Consider the following 18,401-nt stretch of genomic DNA (forward strand, 5'->3'; position numbering starts at 1 on the left):
CTATAATGTGTCTAGATAGGGATTTATTCATTTTTATCCTGCTTGAGATTTGTTGTGTGTTATGGGTTGAACTGTGTCCCCCCAAAAAGATATGGTACAGTCCTAACTCCCAGTATCTTAGAATGTACCCTTATTTGGAAATAGAGTTGTTGTATATGTAATTAGTTAAGATGAGGTCCTACTGGAGTAGGGTGGGCTCTAACCCAATAAATACGACTAGTGTCCTTATAAGAAAAGGTGAAGAGGGGAAAAGGATGAGGTGAAGATACACAGGGAGGACACCGGGTGATGACGGAAGCAGAGATTGGAGTAATGGAACTACAACCAAGGAACGCCAAGGAATACCAGCAACACCAGAAGTTAGGAGAAATACATGGAACAGATTCTCCCCAAGATCCCTGCAGAAAGAGCACGGCTCTGCTGACACCTTGATCTCTAACTTCTAACCTCTAGAACTGTGAGAGAATAAATGTCTGTCATTTAATCCAGACAGTTTGTTGTACTTTGTTATAGAAGCCCTAAGAATCCAATACATTGCGTTTCCTGAATATGAGGGTTCATGTATTTCATTAATTTTCAAAATTCTCAGCCTCCGTATCTTCAGTATCACCTCTCCCCATGTCTTCTCTCTCCTTCTGAAACTTCAATTAGAAGTTTCATAGATGAAGTTAGACCTCATCTATGCACCAGTCCCTTAACTTTCATAATGTTAATTTTTTTTCTCTGTGTTCTACGTTCTGGGCAACCTCTTCAGATCTATCTTCTAGTTCATGAATTCTCTTTTCAGCTATTTTTATATTCTATTATGGTTTTTATTTCTAGAAGTTCTGTTTTATTGTTTTTCAAGTCTTCTATATCATTTTGATAGTCTTTTGTTTCTTGCTCATGTTTTAAACTCTGTATTTTATTTTAGCAAATATTTTAGAACACTTATTATGTATTCTTAATTTTATAATTCCAATATCTGAAGTCATTGGGGGGGTGTCTATTTCTGCCTTTTGTCTTAGCATTGACTCTTAGTCATGCTGGCTAGTTTCTCCATGACTTGGTAATGAGGTTTATAAGCATCTGGATTTTATAGGTAAAAATCCTGTAAGCCCTGAGTGGGGTGGGGAGGTCCTTTCAAAAATGATTTCTGTTGGCTTCTGAAACTGCCGTGAAAGTGTGGTCAACTTGGGACCACAGAGAGTTAACTTAGGGTTTTCTGGATTGTTCAAGTCGTAACTAAACCCAAACCCATAGGGCAGGCTTTGGTTAAAAGTTCATAGGAGTTATTTGTTGGTTCCCACAAAAAGTCTAGGCCAGGACAAATAGCGTCCTCGTCATGGGCTTCTGCCACTGGGCATGTTCCTGAGTTCCGGGCTCTGTGTAGGGTCTCAGTCCCATACCCCCACATAGTACATGCCTTAACGGTCTAGGTCAGAGAGCAGGACAGGTACCCCTAAGGCAGTTGCAGCTTCAGCCTCTCCCCCTCCATGCAGACCGAATTGATTTTCATCCCCCTCTTTATTTTCATCCCTGGAGGGTTTACTTATTTTGTATGAGCTCAGCTATGCCTTTAAAAAATGCATGTTCTATTACATCCAGCATATCCAGGTAATTTATAACAGCAGGACATTTAAGCTTCCCCACGTCCTTCCGTACTGCTGTGCATTTTTAAAGACTGTCTTGTGGGGTCACACTTGATTTTCTCCTACTTTCCTGACCAGCTCTAAAATTCTAAGATTCTTGGTCAGAATGACCTTCCAATGCCGCTGTCTCCCAGGGCCCTGGCCCCAGTCAGCCCTCTGGGCTTCTTCTGACACATCTCCTCAGACTGCTGGGGGATGAACAACCCTTCCTGGGCAGAGATGAGAATTTTCGAAGAGGACCCTGGAAAGGGCATGGCATAAATTACCAAACAGTGAGCAGGAACTGCCTTCTTCACGGAAACTACCCTCAACTCAGAGTGTTATAGGGCATCCAGAAAGATATCAGTAAATATTTGGGGACTTTAGCTCAGCCCTGAAGAGTGACCGTCTCTTACATATACACAATGGAATATTACTTGACCATTAAAAAGGATGAAATCTTGCCATTTGTGACAACATGGATGGACTTAGAGTGTATTCTAAGTGAAAATAAGTCAGACAGAGAAAGAGAAATACCATATGATTTTACTTGTATATGGAACTTAAAAAAACAAAACAAAACAAAATAAATGAACAAACAAAACAGAAACAAACTAAATTCATAAATACAGAGAATAAATTGGTGGTTGCCAGATGGGAGGGGTATTGAGGGGTTGGGTAAAAAAGATGAAGGGATTAAGAGGTATAAATTGCCAGTTATAAAAATAGTCATGGGGACGTGACGTACAACATAAAAAATATAGTCAGTGATTGTAATAACTATGTATGGTGTCACATGGGTACTAGACTTATCAGGGTGATGACTTTGTAAGTTATATAAATGTCTAATCACTATACTGTACACCTAAACCTAATATAATATTGTATGTCAACTGTAACTGAAAAATTAAAAACAAATAGAATGACCCTCTCTGTGGGGAATTTCAGACACTTGTGGTCAGGCAAGTTAGAGGAAAGAGCCACAGTCACACAGCCACACACGAAAAATTAGCACACAATTGCTCTTACACACTCAAGCACACACTGTCACATATATACAGATATTAGCCAATATGGACACATATATCCACTCTTACATACCCATTCACACACATACACATGTTCACATGCATATACACACACATATACACTCTCACGCATTCACATATATGTACACACATACACACACATATTGTTTTAAAGTGTACCTGGGGTTTATTTTAATTGGGGATGGTAAAACACACAGACATGGAAATGACTGTCCTGAGGGAAGACATTTTTTCCTCACAGTTTCCCAGAAGCAGGAGGCGAAGTGGGATTTGCAAGAACCATCCTGACTCGTTGAAATAGGATAGAATCATTTGTTTGAGAAAAGGAAGGATGAAGGGACAGGGTACACTTTTGGTGCTTGGGTGGCTATGGGGTCATACCTGGTGTGGAGCAGCCTCTAAGCTGCTGTCTGTTGTGAGAGGTCAATATTACCCGCGGAATTTGAAAATGATAGGAAATGAAAAAGAGAGAGGGCTTGTGGCATCTGCGGCTTTGGGCTGCCCTGGATAGAGAAGAGGGGGAAAGTGTAGCTCAGGTGATGCCTTTGCTTTTTGTTCTCTTTTCTAGGTGGGAGGAGAAAGGGCCCCCAAACTCCTCAAAGATGAGCTTTGGATAGGCCAAAAATGTTAAAAGCTTATATTGCACACTCCTTCAAGTAAGAGGGGTAGGTAATTAGTTCACAGGGCTGGTACAAAATTTTAGATAAGCTAGAGGGGGAGAAAGGGAGAAAAAACACTCCAACCATCTTCAGCCAAGTTTCAGTCCCCCTTCCGCCCTCACATTTCAGCCTGGAACCTGTCATGTTAACCCAGTAAATGCTGGATTTACTGCTAGAAGTTTGAACATATTTGTAATGAGAACAAAAGGGGGGAATTTTTTATTTTATTTTTTACAATGGCTTTTTTTTTTTTTTTTAAGATTTTATTGGGGAAGAGGAACAGGACTTTATTGGGGAACAGTGTGTACTTCCAGGACTTTTTTCCAAGTCAAGTTGTTGTCCTTTCAGTCTTAGTTGTGGAGGGTGCATCTCAGCTCCAGGTCCAGTTGCCATTGCTAGTTGCAGGGGGCGCAGCCCACCATCCCTTGCGGGAGTCGAACCAGCAACCTTGTGGTTGAGAGGATGCGTTCCAACCAACTGACCCATTCGGGGCGCAGCTCAGCTCAAGGTGCCATGTTCAATCTTAGTTGCAGGGGGCAGAGCCCACCATCCCTTGCGGGACTCAAGGAATTGAACTGGCAACCTTGTGGTTGAGAGCCCACTGGCCCATGTGGGAATCGAACAGGCAGCATTTGGAGTTGGGAGCACGGAGCTTTAACCACCTGAGCCACCAGGCCGGCCCGGCCCCCTGCAATGGCTTTTTATTTTGTGGCTATTACATGTAGACCTCTGGCAAAATTGATGTAAATTGTTATGTACTTTAATTTCACAAATGCTTTAAGGATCATCCCAATCGGGGAAAGCTGCAAAGTACTGGTGGGATATACCTGCTTTGCTTTTGGGCTGTTTCAAATTTAAATTCTTTGAATATTGAAAACAGAACAAGTCCCTATAATTGATGATTTTTGCCTATTGGAGCCTCTGGAAAAAGGAAGCTGATTGGAAAAGAGAGGTGATCTCTAAATGGAGAAACGCTTTCAGAGTTTAAAGCAGCAATGTTGGTTTGTCCAAGATCTCTTATGATTCAGATGTCTTTGAGGCTAGTACTTTTCAGGCTGATTGGCCTATTTATGAAGGGGTCAATTTGGACCGTAAGTTGGACAAAGTGGAAAGGACTCAACAAAACCTTGCTTGAACCTAGAACCCAGCAGTCTGGCACTGTGGCATCTTAAAGAAAAGCCATTGGCTTTTTTAGAATCCTGAATTCATAGCTCTGATCTTAACTGGCAGAACTTGGCTGAGATCCAATACTGTCGGCCGTGGGCAGATTCAGCCTCAGCATATGCATTAGCTATGCCTAGTTGAAAGCAGGCAGGCCAGATGGCTCTGCTCAAGGAACAGATCACAGACTCTGGGGTGTTGTAGATTTAGGACACCCCTTGGTGGGGCCCTAAACTGTGAAGACATCCTGGATGCTGGCTGGACTGACTGGGTCACACATACAAGTGCCCACACAAAAGGGCTTATTCTCTGCTGGGACCATTTGCTGACTGGCTGTGTATTTCAGATACAGAGACTTGACTATATTCCTACCTTGCAAATCCCCAAAAAGCCGTAGGTGGAAACATATGGCAAGGGCTGTGACCCCTCTGCCCAGAAAGGACTCCTAACCCCATCTGAGGGATGTCTCACTGCTTTTGATTTATGGCTTTCAGATGAGTTGCTCTTTGCAGCAGTGGACTGATAGCCTGGCTCTAGGTTTCTCACCTTTGCCTGGTACACACGCCTCAGGAAGGCAGTTTGTGAAATGCAGCTGTTCTCAGAGAAAGATTGAGCTCTTGTAGACTGCTTATGGTTAAATAAGCAGGACAAAAGGGGTGGGAGGTTATGGAAACCCATTTGAAAATTGTTGAAAATTCAGGATTTTGTCCTGATCGTTTCTTGAACATGATGTGTCTTTCTGGTCAAGTTGTACAGCAATGTTTTTCTGTGAAAATGCTTTAGTCCTTCTTTCATACAGCCTTTCCAGACAAAGGTCTGGATGAGACCAGGGGATGTAAAGTTTTGATTACTAAATGGGACACCCGATTTTTATAATGAGGGAAAAAACCCCAAAAATGCAGTCACCTGAGGCGGTGAGGGGTAGGAGCTGAGGGGGTGGGGGTAGAGAGAGGAAAGGGGAGGAGAACAAAGAGGGATCTTTATTCCTGGAAGATTTTCCTTCTTCCAGCAGGAAAATTTTCCAAGACTGTCAGCTGAGGATCACACCTGACAAGTGATGACTCTGAAAGATCAGGGGGTGGCCCCAACTCCTGCACTTTCCATGCAAAACATCCAGGTGTCATCTGTTCTGGTGTAGAAATAACCCCTGGTCTGTCGCAGAAGGTGAAAGAATTCACAAGACTCAGAAAAATAGGAAAGTAAAGGAAATTTTATTGAAGGTTGGGAAGAGAGACAATGTCCATGGCAGTGTCTAAAGAAGATGGCTGCTGTGGGTAGTGAGAGAAACACTGGTGAGGCTGGTTGCTGGGGGCAGAGTCTTAGAGTGGACAGCTGCCCCCAACTTCAGGTTAGCTTTTACTTATATAGGAGAGGAGGAAGGAGTTAGTCAGGCAGGACTGAAGGCTGACATCGGCTTCTGGGGTCTGGTCTGTCTTAAGATAATGTTATATCCAGATTCCGGACTCAGACTCGGCCACCAAGGCCTGATGCTTTATGCATACCAGTGAAAACTGCAAAGAGGTTGCAAATTGGTCTGGTGTCTGGGTGCCTAAGGATTAAGAAATTGCCCTTTCCAGGTTAGGATTCTGTTAATTAAATTAAGGATTAATGAGGTATGAGTAGCCTTGAGAAATGGAACAGAACAGAGTTCTTAGGTTAATCAGTGAGGGGAGAAACTAAGAGGAAACAGCTGAATATCAGGGTAGATCTAACTGTAAACCAAGTCTAATTAGAGGTGGCTAGATAGCGAGTGATGTGGTGAGTCAAACTGCAAAGTAGTTAAGTCTAATTACATTATTGGTTTACCGATTTTCACCCTTACGTCACCCACTCTCCTGACGTGGATGAACTGGTATCACAGTCAAACAAAACTGTTGGGAACTAGCCTCAAGCACAGTGTGGGGACAGTCCCAGAGAGCAGTTTCCAGGCTCTCGGCCTCACGTGGAAAGGTGCTGGCTTGGGTAGTAGATGGCCATCAGCTGTGACTAGTTGCCCATCAGCTGTAACCAGTTAGCCATTAGTCACTGATATAACTGCTGTGGCTACGCTGGTGGGTTGGTTGGCAGAGAAGCGAACGGCGGATTGTGGATCATGTGGCTCCTGCTCCGTGTGTCTCCAACCCAGCCGCCAGCGAGAATAGAGTGGTAAGGTCCCCTGTCCATGGCTCCGTTGCTGTTCCTTTTTGGCCTCACATGTCCTGCGTTCTTATGCACGTAGTGGTTGCTGAGACCCCGCATGACACCCATTGATGTAATTCATTCATCTGCTTCCCTGGTGAAACCCTCTGTCGTGCGGGAGACCCTGCTCGCTGCGCCATTTGTCGTGCGAGGAGGCCTTCTCGCCGCGCCATCTTTCAGGTGGGGCGGCCTGCGGGGTCTCTGCTCCCGCTCCCCACACAAGAACACAGGACATGGTGAGGCTGAAAAGGAACACCCACGGAGCAATAGGTAGGGGAGTCATACCACTATGGTCTCACTGGAGGCTGGGCCCACCGGACGCGTGACCTGCTGTCCGCCTTTCCGCCAACCGACCGACCGACGACTCTCCTCCACTCTCCTCTATTCCTCTCTCTCGGCTCTCTTCTTCCGCTCTCCTCGGCCCTCCTCTTCCGCTCTCTTCGGCTCTGCTCGGCTCTGCTCGGCTCCTCGGCAATCCTCGGCAGTCCTCCGTAGTCGCAGCAGTTATACCAGCGGCCAATTGGCTAACCAGCCACAGCCCACGGCCAATCAGCCACAGCCGACGGCCATTCACCACCCGAGCCAGCACCCCTTCACGTGAGGCCGAGAGCCTGTAAACTACTCTCTGGGGCTCTGTCCCCACACCCTCCATTTCCCACTCTTCTTTATTTGGTTTCCGGAACTGTCATGGCGTCAGATGCACGATGGGTATCATAGTAAGCACAATACAAATGACATTAAAATGACATTAATTAGCAAAAGGTCAGGACCCAGTCATAGATAGAGATCAGCCTTCCTGGATGAAATTGGTTCTCATTTTTCTCAGCTGCAGGCGTTGATAAAGTCACTTTTTAATTTGTTCAACCAGTGAGGCACCTCACCTTGTACCTGGAGGGGATTCTCAATGTCTTACTGGTTGCCTGAAAGTGCCTCAGAGGAATTTCCCCAAAACCTCATCCAGGGGCTGGGGAGAGGGCTAGCTGGCCCGCGGGGGAAACTGGCCATAGAAACTGCTTCTCTCCACAGCTCTCCTTCTCTGTGAGTGAGCTTCTCTCAGGACAGACTGCTGAATGTACTCAGGAATTGTGACCAGCGGAGGCCCCAGGTCTCGTTGCGCGCATTTACTTCCCCAAAAAGACCCCCTGTTTCCTGGATTCCAAGTTCAGAAATCCCAGGACAACATTCTGATTTGTCAGCTTCTGTCACCTGCAAGAGTGATGGACTATTCTGAAAGATTCAGCTATTGCGGGGCGCCCAGCCCTGAATCATCACTGTCGCCCCTGGGAAGATAAACTGGGGAGAGTGAGAGGAAGGAAGGAGAGCAAAGGAGGTTCTGGCCCAGACAGTGTTTCCCTGACCCTGACAGTGTTTCCCTGACCCCGACAGTGTTTCCCTGACCCCGACAGTGTTTCCCTGACCCCCGTATCCTGGCACCTTCTCTTTGCTGAGGATTCCATGCACCTCCTTGTCTCCTGCACGTGGTGTGGACCTGGCACCAGGTGAAGGTCTGAGCAAAGTCTTTTCACGGAGACACATGTTGATATAACTTAACCAAACAGGAGCAGGAAGGACGGGATTGCGTTTGGCAATAGTTGGGGAGGCATGCACCCCTCACTGGTTGACACCCCAGAGGGGCGGAGCCCGAGCTCCTATTTCTAGAGGCCACCCTGCTCCTGCCACTGCTACTACCTGGGTCTGCTGTCATTGCCACCCCCACCATGGGCCTGGAGCTCTACCTGGACCTGATTTCCCAGCCTTCCCGCGCTGTCTACATCTTTGCCAAGAAGAATGGCATCCCCTTCGAGCTGCACCATGTGGAGCTGCTCAAAGGTGGGTTTGACGTGCTCCCCAGGTGTCCACAGGCCCCTTGCACTCACAGGCTCCTCTCCCAGCAGCTCCCTGAGCAGCCCCATGACCCCCACCGCCAGCATAGCTCCCTCATGCCAGGTCGGCTCCCACTGGAGAATGAAGGCCCTCAACTGTGCTGCCTTGGACAGATCACAGGCCCTCTCTGACCTTAGCTTTCCCCTCTGAAAGGAGAATCATGTCACCTTCTACTCTGTGGGGTGGGGGGAAAACTGGATTTTCAGAGTTCGTGCCCCGAAAGCATGTATTTAAATTCATAAAGCTCTAAACACTCTGGGCAGAGCAACACATTGTTGTGAGACTCAAGGGGTGAGAGGAGCCCAGCCACCCCCTTTGCCTCCCCTCCCCATGCTCACCCCAGTGCTGGCTAAATCACTTCTCTTCCTCACCAGAGCTCCTCCCCAGCCGTGGGACTTGGCAGGGCAGGGCGGCCAGCCCCTACCGGGTCAGGAGGCCCGCATAGGGAGTGGGGAGGACCCAGTGCTCCACCAGACCCCACTGTCTCTCAGCCCAGCCTGGCCAAGGGGCTTGGCTTGGGGCAGGAGAGGGAGGGCAGGGCAGGTGTGGTGCTTGCCCTGCAGGCTTTTTCTGACCTCTTTTTCCTCAGGCCAGCACCTGAGCAAGGAGTTCTTCCCGGTTAACAGCCTGCAGAGGGTGCCCACCCTCAAGGATGGTGACTTCGTCTTGAGCGAAAGGTGTTCTCCTTCCCTCCCACCTCTCCACACCTCAGCCCACCTGGCCCTGGCTCTCCCACTGTGGGCCCACCCACACCCTTCAGGCCCTGAGGGCAATGGTGAAGGGTGTGGTGGGAGCAGACAGCCTGGGGTGAGCCCAGAATGACCAGGCGTTTGACTAGCACATCTCTGCACCTTTCTGTCTTCAGCCTCTGCTTCTGGTCCCCAGGGCCTCTCCACCCCCAGACTGAAGGGCACTAGAAAAGAGGACATGGGGATAATGTCCATTGTTGGACAGAAAGGAGGCTCAATAAAAGGAAGCTGACAGGGCCGCTCCTGAGTCCTCAGGCTATTAGTCTGCCAGGGCCTGAGGGCACAGTCCATGGTGAGGGCAGGCCGCAGGCAGGAAGAGATCAGGAGGTCAGGTGCTGCAGGAGTGAATGCTGGGGGACCTGTCAGAGGGCACCCAGGACACATCTGAGAACATGCTTCCCCTCCTGTTTCCCGACACGGGCACTTGGACACGCCATGGGCTTGACTGAGCACCCACTGCGTGCCAGCCCCTTGTGGATTCCAGAAGTCCAGGGAACCTTTTCTGAGCTGCATAGCCTTGGAAAAGTCACTTTACTAGTCTAAACTTTAGGTTTCGTGTGCAGGAGGGATGACAATAGTCTGTACCTCGTAGGCCAGCTGCTGGGGTGTCACAGAGATGAGGTTATTAGAAAGTACAAAGCACAGGGTCTGGGCAAGAGTCAGTGCCCAAGACAGAGAAGAAAGGAGACCCGGGAGAGTACAGTCAGGGCAGAGACAGGACATAGGGCCCAGGGAGCTGCCCACCAAATGCAGAGGAGCCCCAGGGCCCCACTGGGGGATGAGAACTGTTGGGGATAAAGGCCCCGAGCCAGGGTCCTAACAGCCACTGCTCCTGCCCCTTCCCTAGTGTGGCTATCCTGATTTACCTGAGCTTTAAGTACCAGACAGCAGACCACTGGTACCCGGCTGACCTTCAGGCTTGCGTGCGTATCCATGAGTACCTGGGCTGGCATGCTGACCGCATCCGTGGCACCTTTGGTGTGTCCCTGTGGACCCAGGTGAGAGGAGCCATCTGGGCTGACTGTCAGGGACCTGGGAAGAGGCAGGGGCCTCAGACTGAGCCTATTCTTTGCCCCTTGTCAGGTGCTGGCACCACTCATTGGGGTTCAGGTGCCTGAGGAGAAGGTCAAGCGCAATAGGACCAACGTAGACAAGGCTCTGCAGCATTTGGAGGACGAGTTCCTGGGGCACAAGGCCTTCCTCACCAGCCAGCAGGTGACGCTGGCCGACCTCATGGCACTGGAGGAGCTGATGCAGGTGTGAGCTTGGCCAGTGCAGCAGCCTTTGTGGGCAGCTTTCCTTCTATTGCCACCCCCTTAGACAGACAGAAACGCTGAGGCCTAGAGAAAGCTAGGAGTTTGCCCATTATCACAGAGCGAGTTTCTGGCTGACCTGATGCTGGAACCCTGACTGTCTTCCCTCCTGAGTGGGGGTTCATCCTGGTGCTCTTGGCCCCGAGGCTGTCCACACCTCCCTGGATCTCACATGGAGGTTGGGGAAAGGGCCAGACACTTGCTCCTGACACTGGGACTTCCGTATCCCCACAACTTTCCCATCCTTGTCCCTGCAGGTCGTGGCTGTTGGTTATAAGTTGTTTGAGGGATGCCCGCGACTGGCCGCATGGCGAGAGCGAGTGGAGGCTTTCCTGGGCACTGATCTGTGCCAGGAGGCCCATGGACCCATCTTTAACATCGTGGAGCAAGCGGCCAACAAAACACTCCCAGAGCCTTCTCTAGAATTCTATCCGCGTATGCTGCTTCGTATTTCCAGGATCCCCTGACGGGTCTGCAATGAGGCTCAGAGGGTCACAAGATGAGCAATAAAGATTCATTGTGTTTCCTACTTGTCCCTTTTCATCTTTTCTGTCTTGTCTCAGTCTCTGGTCTCTGACTCCAGGAGGAGCTCTGCACAGGCTGGACACCCAACGTCCTTGGCAAGTCTTCTCCTCAGGTGCAACAGAAATAATCAATAGAAGACTAAAACCCGTCACACACATGAAGAAATACAAATCAACTGAAAATCAGCTAATGTCAGTGATCTTTGAATATAACGAAAGTTCTGACCACTTTTACAAGGAACCAAGAATTACTGGATTGATTACATTGTTGTATTACAGTATGGAGAAAAAGTATGTCCGAGTAACGCTCATCATAGTTTAGCAGTTACCTGTGCTGGCAGGTTCTATGGTATCTGGTGTGGCCTGTTCTCCCAGCCCCTCAGGAACATCACTCCCCTTATCATAGTTTTATTTCACCAGCAGGTGAAATAATTTTATTTCACAGTTATCTTTAAAACCACAAAGACACTACGGTCTTCATATGAAAACACTAGGACAGTGTGGGGACAGAGCCAGGAGAGCAGTGTCCAGGCTCTCAGCCTCAAGCGGAGAGGTGCTGGCTCGGGTAGTAGATGGCCATCAACTGTGAGCAGATGGCCATCCGCTGTGGCTGGTTGGCCGTCAGCTGTTACCGGGTAGCCATTAGTCCCTAATATAACTGCCCTGGCTACACTAGGGGGTTAGTCGGCTGGTTGGCAGAGAGGCGGATGGCGGATTGTGGATCGTGTGGATCCTACTTCCTGTGTCTCGCTCGGCCGCCAGTGAGACTCAGGTGCAGAAAGACCCCTCATTGAGGTACTGGCAGATGTTTGCTGTTGTGTCTTGACCAGCCGCCATCGAGGATATAGAGGTATGACTCCCTTATCTATGGCTCCATCGTTGTTCCTTTTTGGCCTCACCAGATCCTCCATTGTTATGCAGGGAGTGGGAGCTGAGTCCCTGCATTGCGGACAAGTACCTCATAACTGGTTCTGAGCACCAGTTCCAATATGGTGTGTGTGTGTGTGTGTGTGTGTGTGTGTGTGTGTGTGTGTGCGGTTGGGGGATAGATTTACCCCACAACAACAAGCTACTGCACCCTGCTGGTGTCTGAGAATTCATCTCAATTCTGGCACGATCTACCCAGAGGTCAGCATCAGATCCCAGAGTTTTCGGGCTCAGTCCGACAGGACTATCCCTCTCTTGCAGACACCAGTTCTGAGTCCAGGTTGTCACTAGTACCTCTGAATGAGGGGCTATAAATTGGAGGTTCCCAATACCACCTCCTTCAGTTTGATTAACTCACTAGAGCAGCTTAGAGAAGTCAGAGAAACATTTCATTCTGGAGATTGTTGTGTCATTGGAATTAACCTCTGATGGTTCGCAAAACATGAAGGATTTCATTGCCTCAAAAAGTTAAGGAAAGTTTATTTAAGAAGTAAGAGGCCTGCATGGAAGTTGCCAGGACAGACAACTGCACCTAACTTCAGGGTAGCTTTTTCTTCTATAGGAAAGGGTAGGTTGATTTCCTTACTGCAAGAGACATGACATATACTGAGGTCATTTGATTGACATATTTTGGTTATATAACTAGTTTCTTTCTGTGCGTGCTCTTGCATACAGAAAAACCCATGGGGGAGCCAAGCCATAACGATCATTTTAATTGTATTATAATGAGGTTAGAGTTCAAATAATGGACAGGTTTTAACAGTTTGTGCATGTGTGAGGAACAAATTAATACCATTTGGGTCTTGTGTCCTTTTTTTAGGAGTGTTTGGACATCTTTGATTTATTTCTAGGGGATGAGCCTGGGTAGTTCCTGGGGAGGGAATGCAGGCCTGGGCAGTTCCCCTACAGGCTCACTTCTATTAACCCCTTTTTGCCTCACCATAGATCACCGGTTTATTGTAAAGGATATAAGTCAGGAACAGCCAGACGGAAGAGATGCTTCTGGCAAGGTATGTGGGGAGGAGGTGGGGAGAGTCCATGCCCTCTCTAGTCAAGCTACACCTCCAAATGTCCACGTGTTCACCAACCAGAAGTTCTTCGAACCTGTCCTTTTGGGTTTTATGGGGGCTTTACTGCAAATGCATGATGGATTAAGTAATTGGCCATTGGCAATTGATTCAACCTCCAGCTTCTCATCCCTCCCTGGAGGTCTGGATGCGACTGAAACTTCCAACCCTCTAATCACGTGATTGGTTCCACTGGCAATCAGCTCCCATGCTTAGGTCCTTCTGAAACTCACCTCAATAACATAACAGAAGACACCCTTATCCCTCTCCTCACTTGGGATAGTACAAGGGTTTTTGGAGCTGTGAGCCAGGAACTGGGGTAGAAGACCAAATATATATGAGAAGTAAAGTTTGGTCATCTGAGTGACCACATATATATTTCTTATACATCACCGTATGGCATCTATACTTTCTAGAAAATGATTCTATAGACCCTTTCAGAGAAAAATGCGCTCCATTATATGGTCTCAGGAAGGTTGCTTGGAAAACACTCACATCTGGACTGATTCCTATAACATACATCCCACAACTCTGCATCTTTTGGTGCAAAATATAGAATTATTATCATCAGTACGTGGTTTTGCATTCTTGCCTATTTAATAATACACACGTACACTCGTTTATCACTTATTGTTCCGTTGGATTGTCAGCCTTTCCTGCAGGTTCCTCAACAGGTTGAGCAGGCTGTGTGCCTTTCTCTGTGGTGTTTCTTCAAGATCTTCCAGGAATAGAGACACAGCATCATCATGAATCAAACACTCCATGTCTTTACCAACAATTTCAATGAAAATATTTTTTGTACTTAGACTCCGTTCTGCAGGAAGTATCTCTTGCAAGGCATGCAACCGTGCTTCACCAGTTCATTCAGATTTTACTCCATAAACTCAGACATATGTCTTTCCAACTAAGTATGATTGAAAACCGATTCCACTGGGCATGGCTCTGCAGTCAAAATAGTAAGCAGATGGACAGGTTTGAAAATGTGAGGGCCCGTATATCCAGAACCAGCAATAAGCAGCCCGACACCCAATGGCCTCCAGCCACACGTCTGCATGGGTGTCTGGGTCCTGCGTCTCATGAGAGCTATGAGATGAGACACAGGGAGAGGTGTATCAAGTAGAAATCTGAAATCCAAAAATACACTTCAGCTACATAAAATTACACAGCAGTGTAGCATCAGCATGAGTCCTGCAACTGAGCTATCAATATTGTTGTCCACATGGAGTTTTTTTCTCACTGGGCTCTTTTCAATATAACCAGCACAACATGGGTTTTTGATTTCAGATCAACTATGGCTGAACCTTGTTTCACAGCTTCTATTACATTTTCAATGAGATGAATCCTGCCCTGACGGTTCCACCCAGTGAGGTCATTATCATACTGGTGTCTAATCGGGGTTCTCAGGTCAGGCTGTGACCTCCTGCAAAGCTGTGTGTCACAGCACCATTCCCATTATCGTGTGAAATCTGGTATTTCTTGAAAGATTTGAAAATGTATTTGAATTGGAAAATATCAGTGTAATGTTGATCATCAAAATGTTCACGTGATGGAGTGATTCTGGTGTCAAAGAGCCACCAGTTTTGGGGAAGCATTTTGATATGTGGCCATTCATTAGAAGACATTGTGTTTTGAAGAATGGGGGTGGGGGCCACCTAAGTCCTGTGGACGAAAAAGGCGCCACCTGCTAAAGATGACAAGCTCAGGAGGGTCTGCACGGCAGACCTTACAAATTCAGGGACTGAAAGCAACCACAAAGGATGACCTGAACATAAAAATGCCAAAAAAAGCGAGTTATGGCGAAAGTCACATCCTTGGCCTGTAGCTTCCTTGACAAAGGTCCATCTTTACCTAAAGTGAGCCTGTGTATTATCTTATTGCAGCCATGGTAACATAACTTTGAAATGTCAGAAATCTTTTCCGACCCCTCAGAGCACACCCACTGCACCAAAGCAGGAGACCACGGAACCCCTAGTTGTTATCTTGTTCCCTGAATACCATCTCTGTAAATGTTAATTTAACTATCGTGTATCAACCTACGAAAAAGACGTATGGGTCTCTCTATTTTACTTTTTATCCATCCCTGAGATTTTCCCACTTTGCTTTCTCCCACCCCTGTAATCTACCACCAATGGATTTCATGTAACCCTCCTTACATCTCCTCCCTTGATTCTAATGTATAAAATAAGCTGCAAAACTACTATTCTCTGGAGCATTTTCTCAATTCATTGAGATTTTGCTTCCTGGCAATTGTCGTCAGTTTGGTTCAAATACACTCATGAAAATTATCCACAGGTTTGGATGTTTATGTTGAAGGTCGTATAGCATGCTTCTGATGGGCCAGGTCCTACCGTAAGCACTTTGTGTGTATGAGCACATTGCGTCCCCTGCGAGCCTGGTACAGAGAGCAAGGCCATCCTTTACTACTGTGCACAGCAGCCACTGCACCCACTGCACCCACAGACCATGATGTGGCCACTTAGTTCCTGCTACTGGACCGGCAATCTGTGACTATTACCGTGAGTATCCAGTGAGTCACTGTGGAGTGCAGCTACGGGACACCCCTCAAATGGGACTGATGAGTAAGGCATCACATACCCTTCTTGTTAGATATTGCTGTCTGTGGAGGTTGTCCTCACGAGAACTTGTATTAGAGAGCCTGTGGTGCCATAAGAAAATACCGCAGACCCGGGGGCTGACACAACAGAAATTTACATTCTCACAGTACTGGAGGCTGGAAGTGCAAGCCAAGGTGCCATCAGGGTTAGTTTCTCCTAAGGCCTCTCTCCTCGGCCTACAGATGGCTGCATTCTCCCTGAGTCCTCACTTGGTCTTTCCTCTGTGTGTGCGACCCTTTGCTGTCTCTCTCTGTGTTAATCTCTTATATGTGCACCAATCAGATTTGATTGGGGCCCATAGTAATATCGTCATTTTAACTTAATCACCTCTTTAACCCAATCTCCAAATCAGCCACATCCTGACGTGCTGGGGTTTAGGGCTTCAACGTATGAATTTGGGGAGGGGATGCATTTCAGCCCCTGATAGCACCCCACCAGTAGTGATGACAGTGTCATCCCATACAATGTGCTAAGAAGCTTGACTGTGGCAGGTTTATGAAACAGAGCAGAATCTCAGGCGAGTTTCACAGGAGATTTACATATTGAGGCAGAAACCTGGGAATTTCAGGAGCCAATGCTTTTCCTGTCATGTGACCTGTTCACATTATGGGTGACAGGCCCTCATATGTAGCCTAATGAACGTGTTTGGGATAAGGGGGGCCAAGCATCTTTGAACTGGAGGCCCTAACTGTAGACCGTGAACTTACAGCAGCAAATGCCCCTGAGCTCACTCAGCCCCAGCTGCTGGTAGCTTCTCTGAGATTCCAGCCCTAGGAGACTGTGCCAGGCTAAAGTCCTGTCACCTCAACCCTTTACACCCCCTATTCGTACCTCCCATCCCTGACCTGTGGGCCTGGAGGCTGGGGCTCTTTTCCACCCCTCTGTTCCCGCTCTCCTTGTGTCACAGAAAGTAGTGAACCCTTCCCACCAAAGCCCCATTCTGGTCTAATTTCCTCCTGAGTGTACACCTATTATTGTAAGACCAGCATCTCAGTGGGGACTGCGGTGGAAACAATGCACCATCGTTAACCCTCTCAAAGCCTCCACCTATTTTATAGTCAATCCTCACAACCAGCCATGTGTCTAAACAGAACACATTTAGGAAATTGCACATAAGCCCCAGAAACAGCACAGGTCAAAGTACACAACACTTTAAGTTTCTAACAGTTCCATTCACTCACATTTCTATTTTCAATTGTGTGAATTAATAGTTTTCTTATAGGGCGGTCCAGTCCCCAAAGGAGGCTGCATGGCTTTTGTGGCTGCAGTTCTCCAACTGGACGTTAGAGGTCACGACTAATCAAGAAATGGTGTCTTTACCAGCAGGCGCTGAGCCCACCTCTCCTGGGGCTTTGGTGCCCCTCCATCCTGTGCCATTCTGGGCCTGGAGCCTCTCAGCAGTTCCCACCTGCGGCTGTCCTGCCCTGGAGGTGCCTGGTGGGTGTCTTCCCTCCTAGGTACCGTTCTGGCCGCCTCCCCTACAGAGATTCCCTACACTTGCCTTTTCCCATCATCCCCGGGGGGTTGGGGTTGGCCAATGGCAGTCTGTGCCTTTTTGATCCACATCCATGCTTTTTTGCTGTTTATAATTGAGAGGGTTTTTTTCATCAAACATAACTTATAAGAAGTAAACAAACAATAAAGTTAAATGGTGACTGAGTGCAGTGTAGGTGACAACTAAGTCCTGGTGGTGACTGCAGTGGCACTAGCCACCTGTGTACCAACGTAAGAGGAGGCAGTGGGATCCCCAGGTCACATGTCAGGAGGAGGGGCAGAGAAAACACCACGGAAGTGACCTTGAATCTTGAACTTGTGCTCTTGGCAGATGGAAGGGCCCGAGCTAATGCTAGAAGCATGAAGATCCAGTTTGTTTGGGACTCTCCGGTACCCAGGTAAGAAGAAGGGGATGCTGGGAGGTGAAGGCAGAGGTGAACCTGGAAAGCCAGTTGTGGCAAAATGAGTATGGACTTTGGAGCCACGTGAGAACCGGACATTAGTTCCTACACAATGCAGAGCGAACTGGGTATGTGACTGGTGGGGTGGGAGAGGGGAGGGACACTGCCTGACTGCTGGATGGTGGAATGGAGTGTGCAGAGCTGACTGGAAGACTGGATGAGGGGGAATGTATCAATAGTAGAGACCTTCCGCCAGAGGCCTGTAGGCTTCTGAGAGATGGGAGTGGCTGGGTACCAGGGTCCTCAAAGTTATTGCCCCTGCCTTGTCCATCCGCTTACCAAACAACCTGTCCATGGGTACTGTCCATCCCACAGGTCCATGCCTTTGTGAATGAGGCTTCCCTGGGTACACAGCTGTGCCAGGAGACCCACAGTCCCATCCTGAATGTCCTGGGTCAGGTGCTTCTCAAAACTCCCTGGTCCCCACATCAGCAGGTCCTGCTCAGAGGGCTGTGAGACATAATAGACACTGCGTCTTGTCACCCGTTTTTGTCCACCTCCCTCCATGTTTTTGTCTGTCTCTGAGTCTCCTTTTCTGGTAAATGAATGAATGAGTGAATGAATGACGGCCTCACTGCCCTCCTCCTGATCTCTGTCTTCCTATCTTGCTTCCCTGTCACTCTCTCTCTCCATCCATCCCTCCCCACTCTTACTCCTCCCCTTCATCACAGGGCTGTGGCCCCAGATCCCAGATGCCAAACACAGATGAG

The 18,401-nt window shown here is 48.0% G+C and overlaps 1 protein-coding gene and 1 pseudogene across 1 annotated transcript; one reads left to right on the forward strand and one right to left on the reverse strand.

The window, feature by feature from the left end:
• Positions 1 to 8,312: 8,312 nt before the first annotated feature.
• On the forward strand, positions 8,313 to 11,121 carry LOC141569216 (glutathione S-transferase theta-2B-like). The gene is made up of 5 exons (XM_074321503.2): positions 8,313 to 8,487; positions 9,131 to 9,218; positions 10,138 to 10,288; positions 10,374 to 10,547; positions 10,861 to 11,121. The coding sequence occupies exons 1-5, from the start codon at positions 8,376 to 8,378 to the stop codon at positions 11,068 to 11,070; spliced, it is 735 nt and encodes a 244-aa protein (XP_074177604.2). The 5' UTR covers positions 8,313 to 8,375; the 3' UTR covers positions 11,071 to 11,121.
• A 2,627-nt stretch (positions 11,122 to 13,748) lies between these two features.
• LOC148757288 (proteasome subunit alpha type-1 pseudogene) lies at positions 13,749 to 17,302 on the reverse strand (annotated as a pseudogene).
• Positions 17,303 to 18,401: the final 1,099 nt, after the last annotated feature.

The sequence above is a fragment of the Rhinolophus sinicus genome, chromosome 9 (assembly GCF_057876585.1).
Source record: "Rhinolophus sinicus isolate RSI-liver-muscle chromosome 9, RSI-T2T, whole genome shotgun sequence".
NCBI lineage: Eukaryota > Metazoa > Chordata > Mammalia > Chiroptera > Rhinolophidae > Rhinolophus > Rhinolophus sinicus.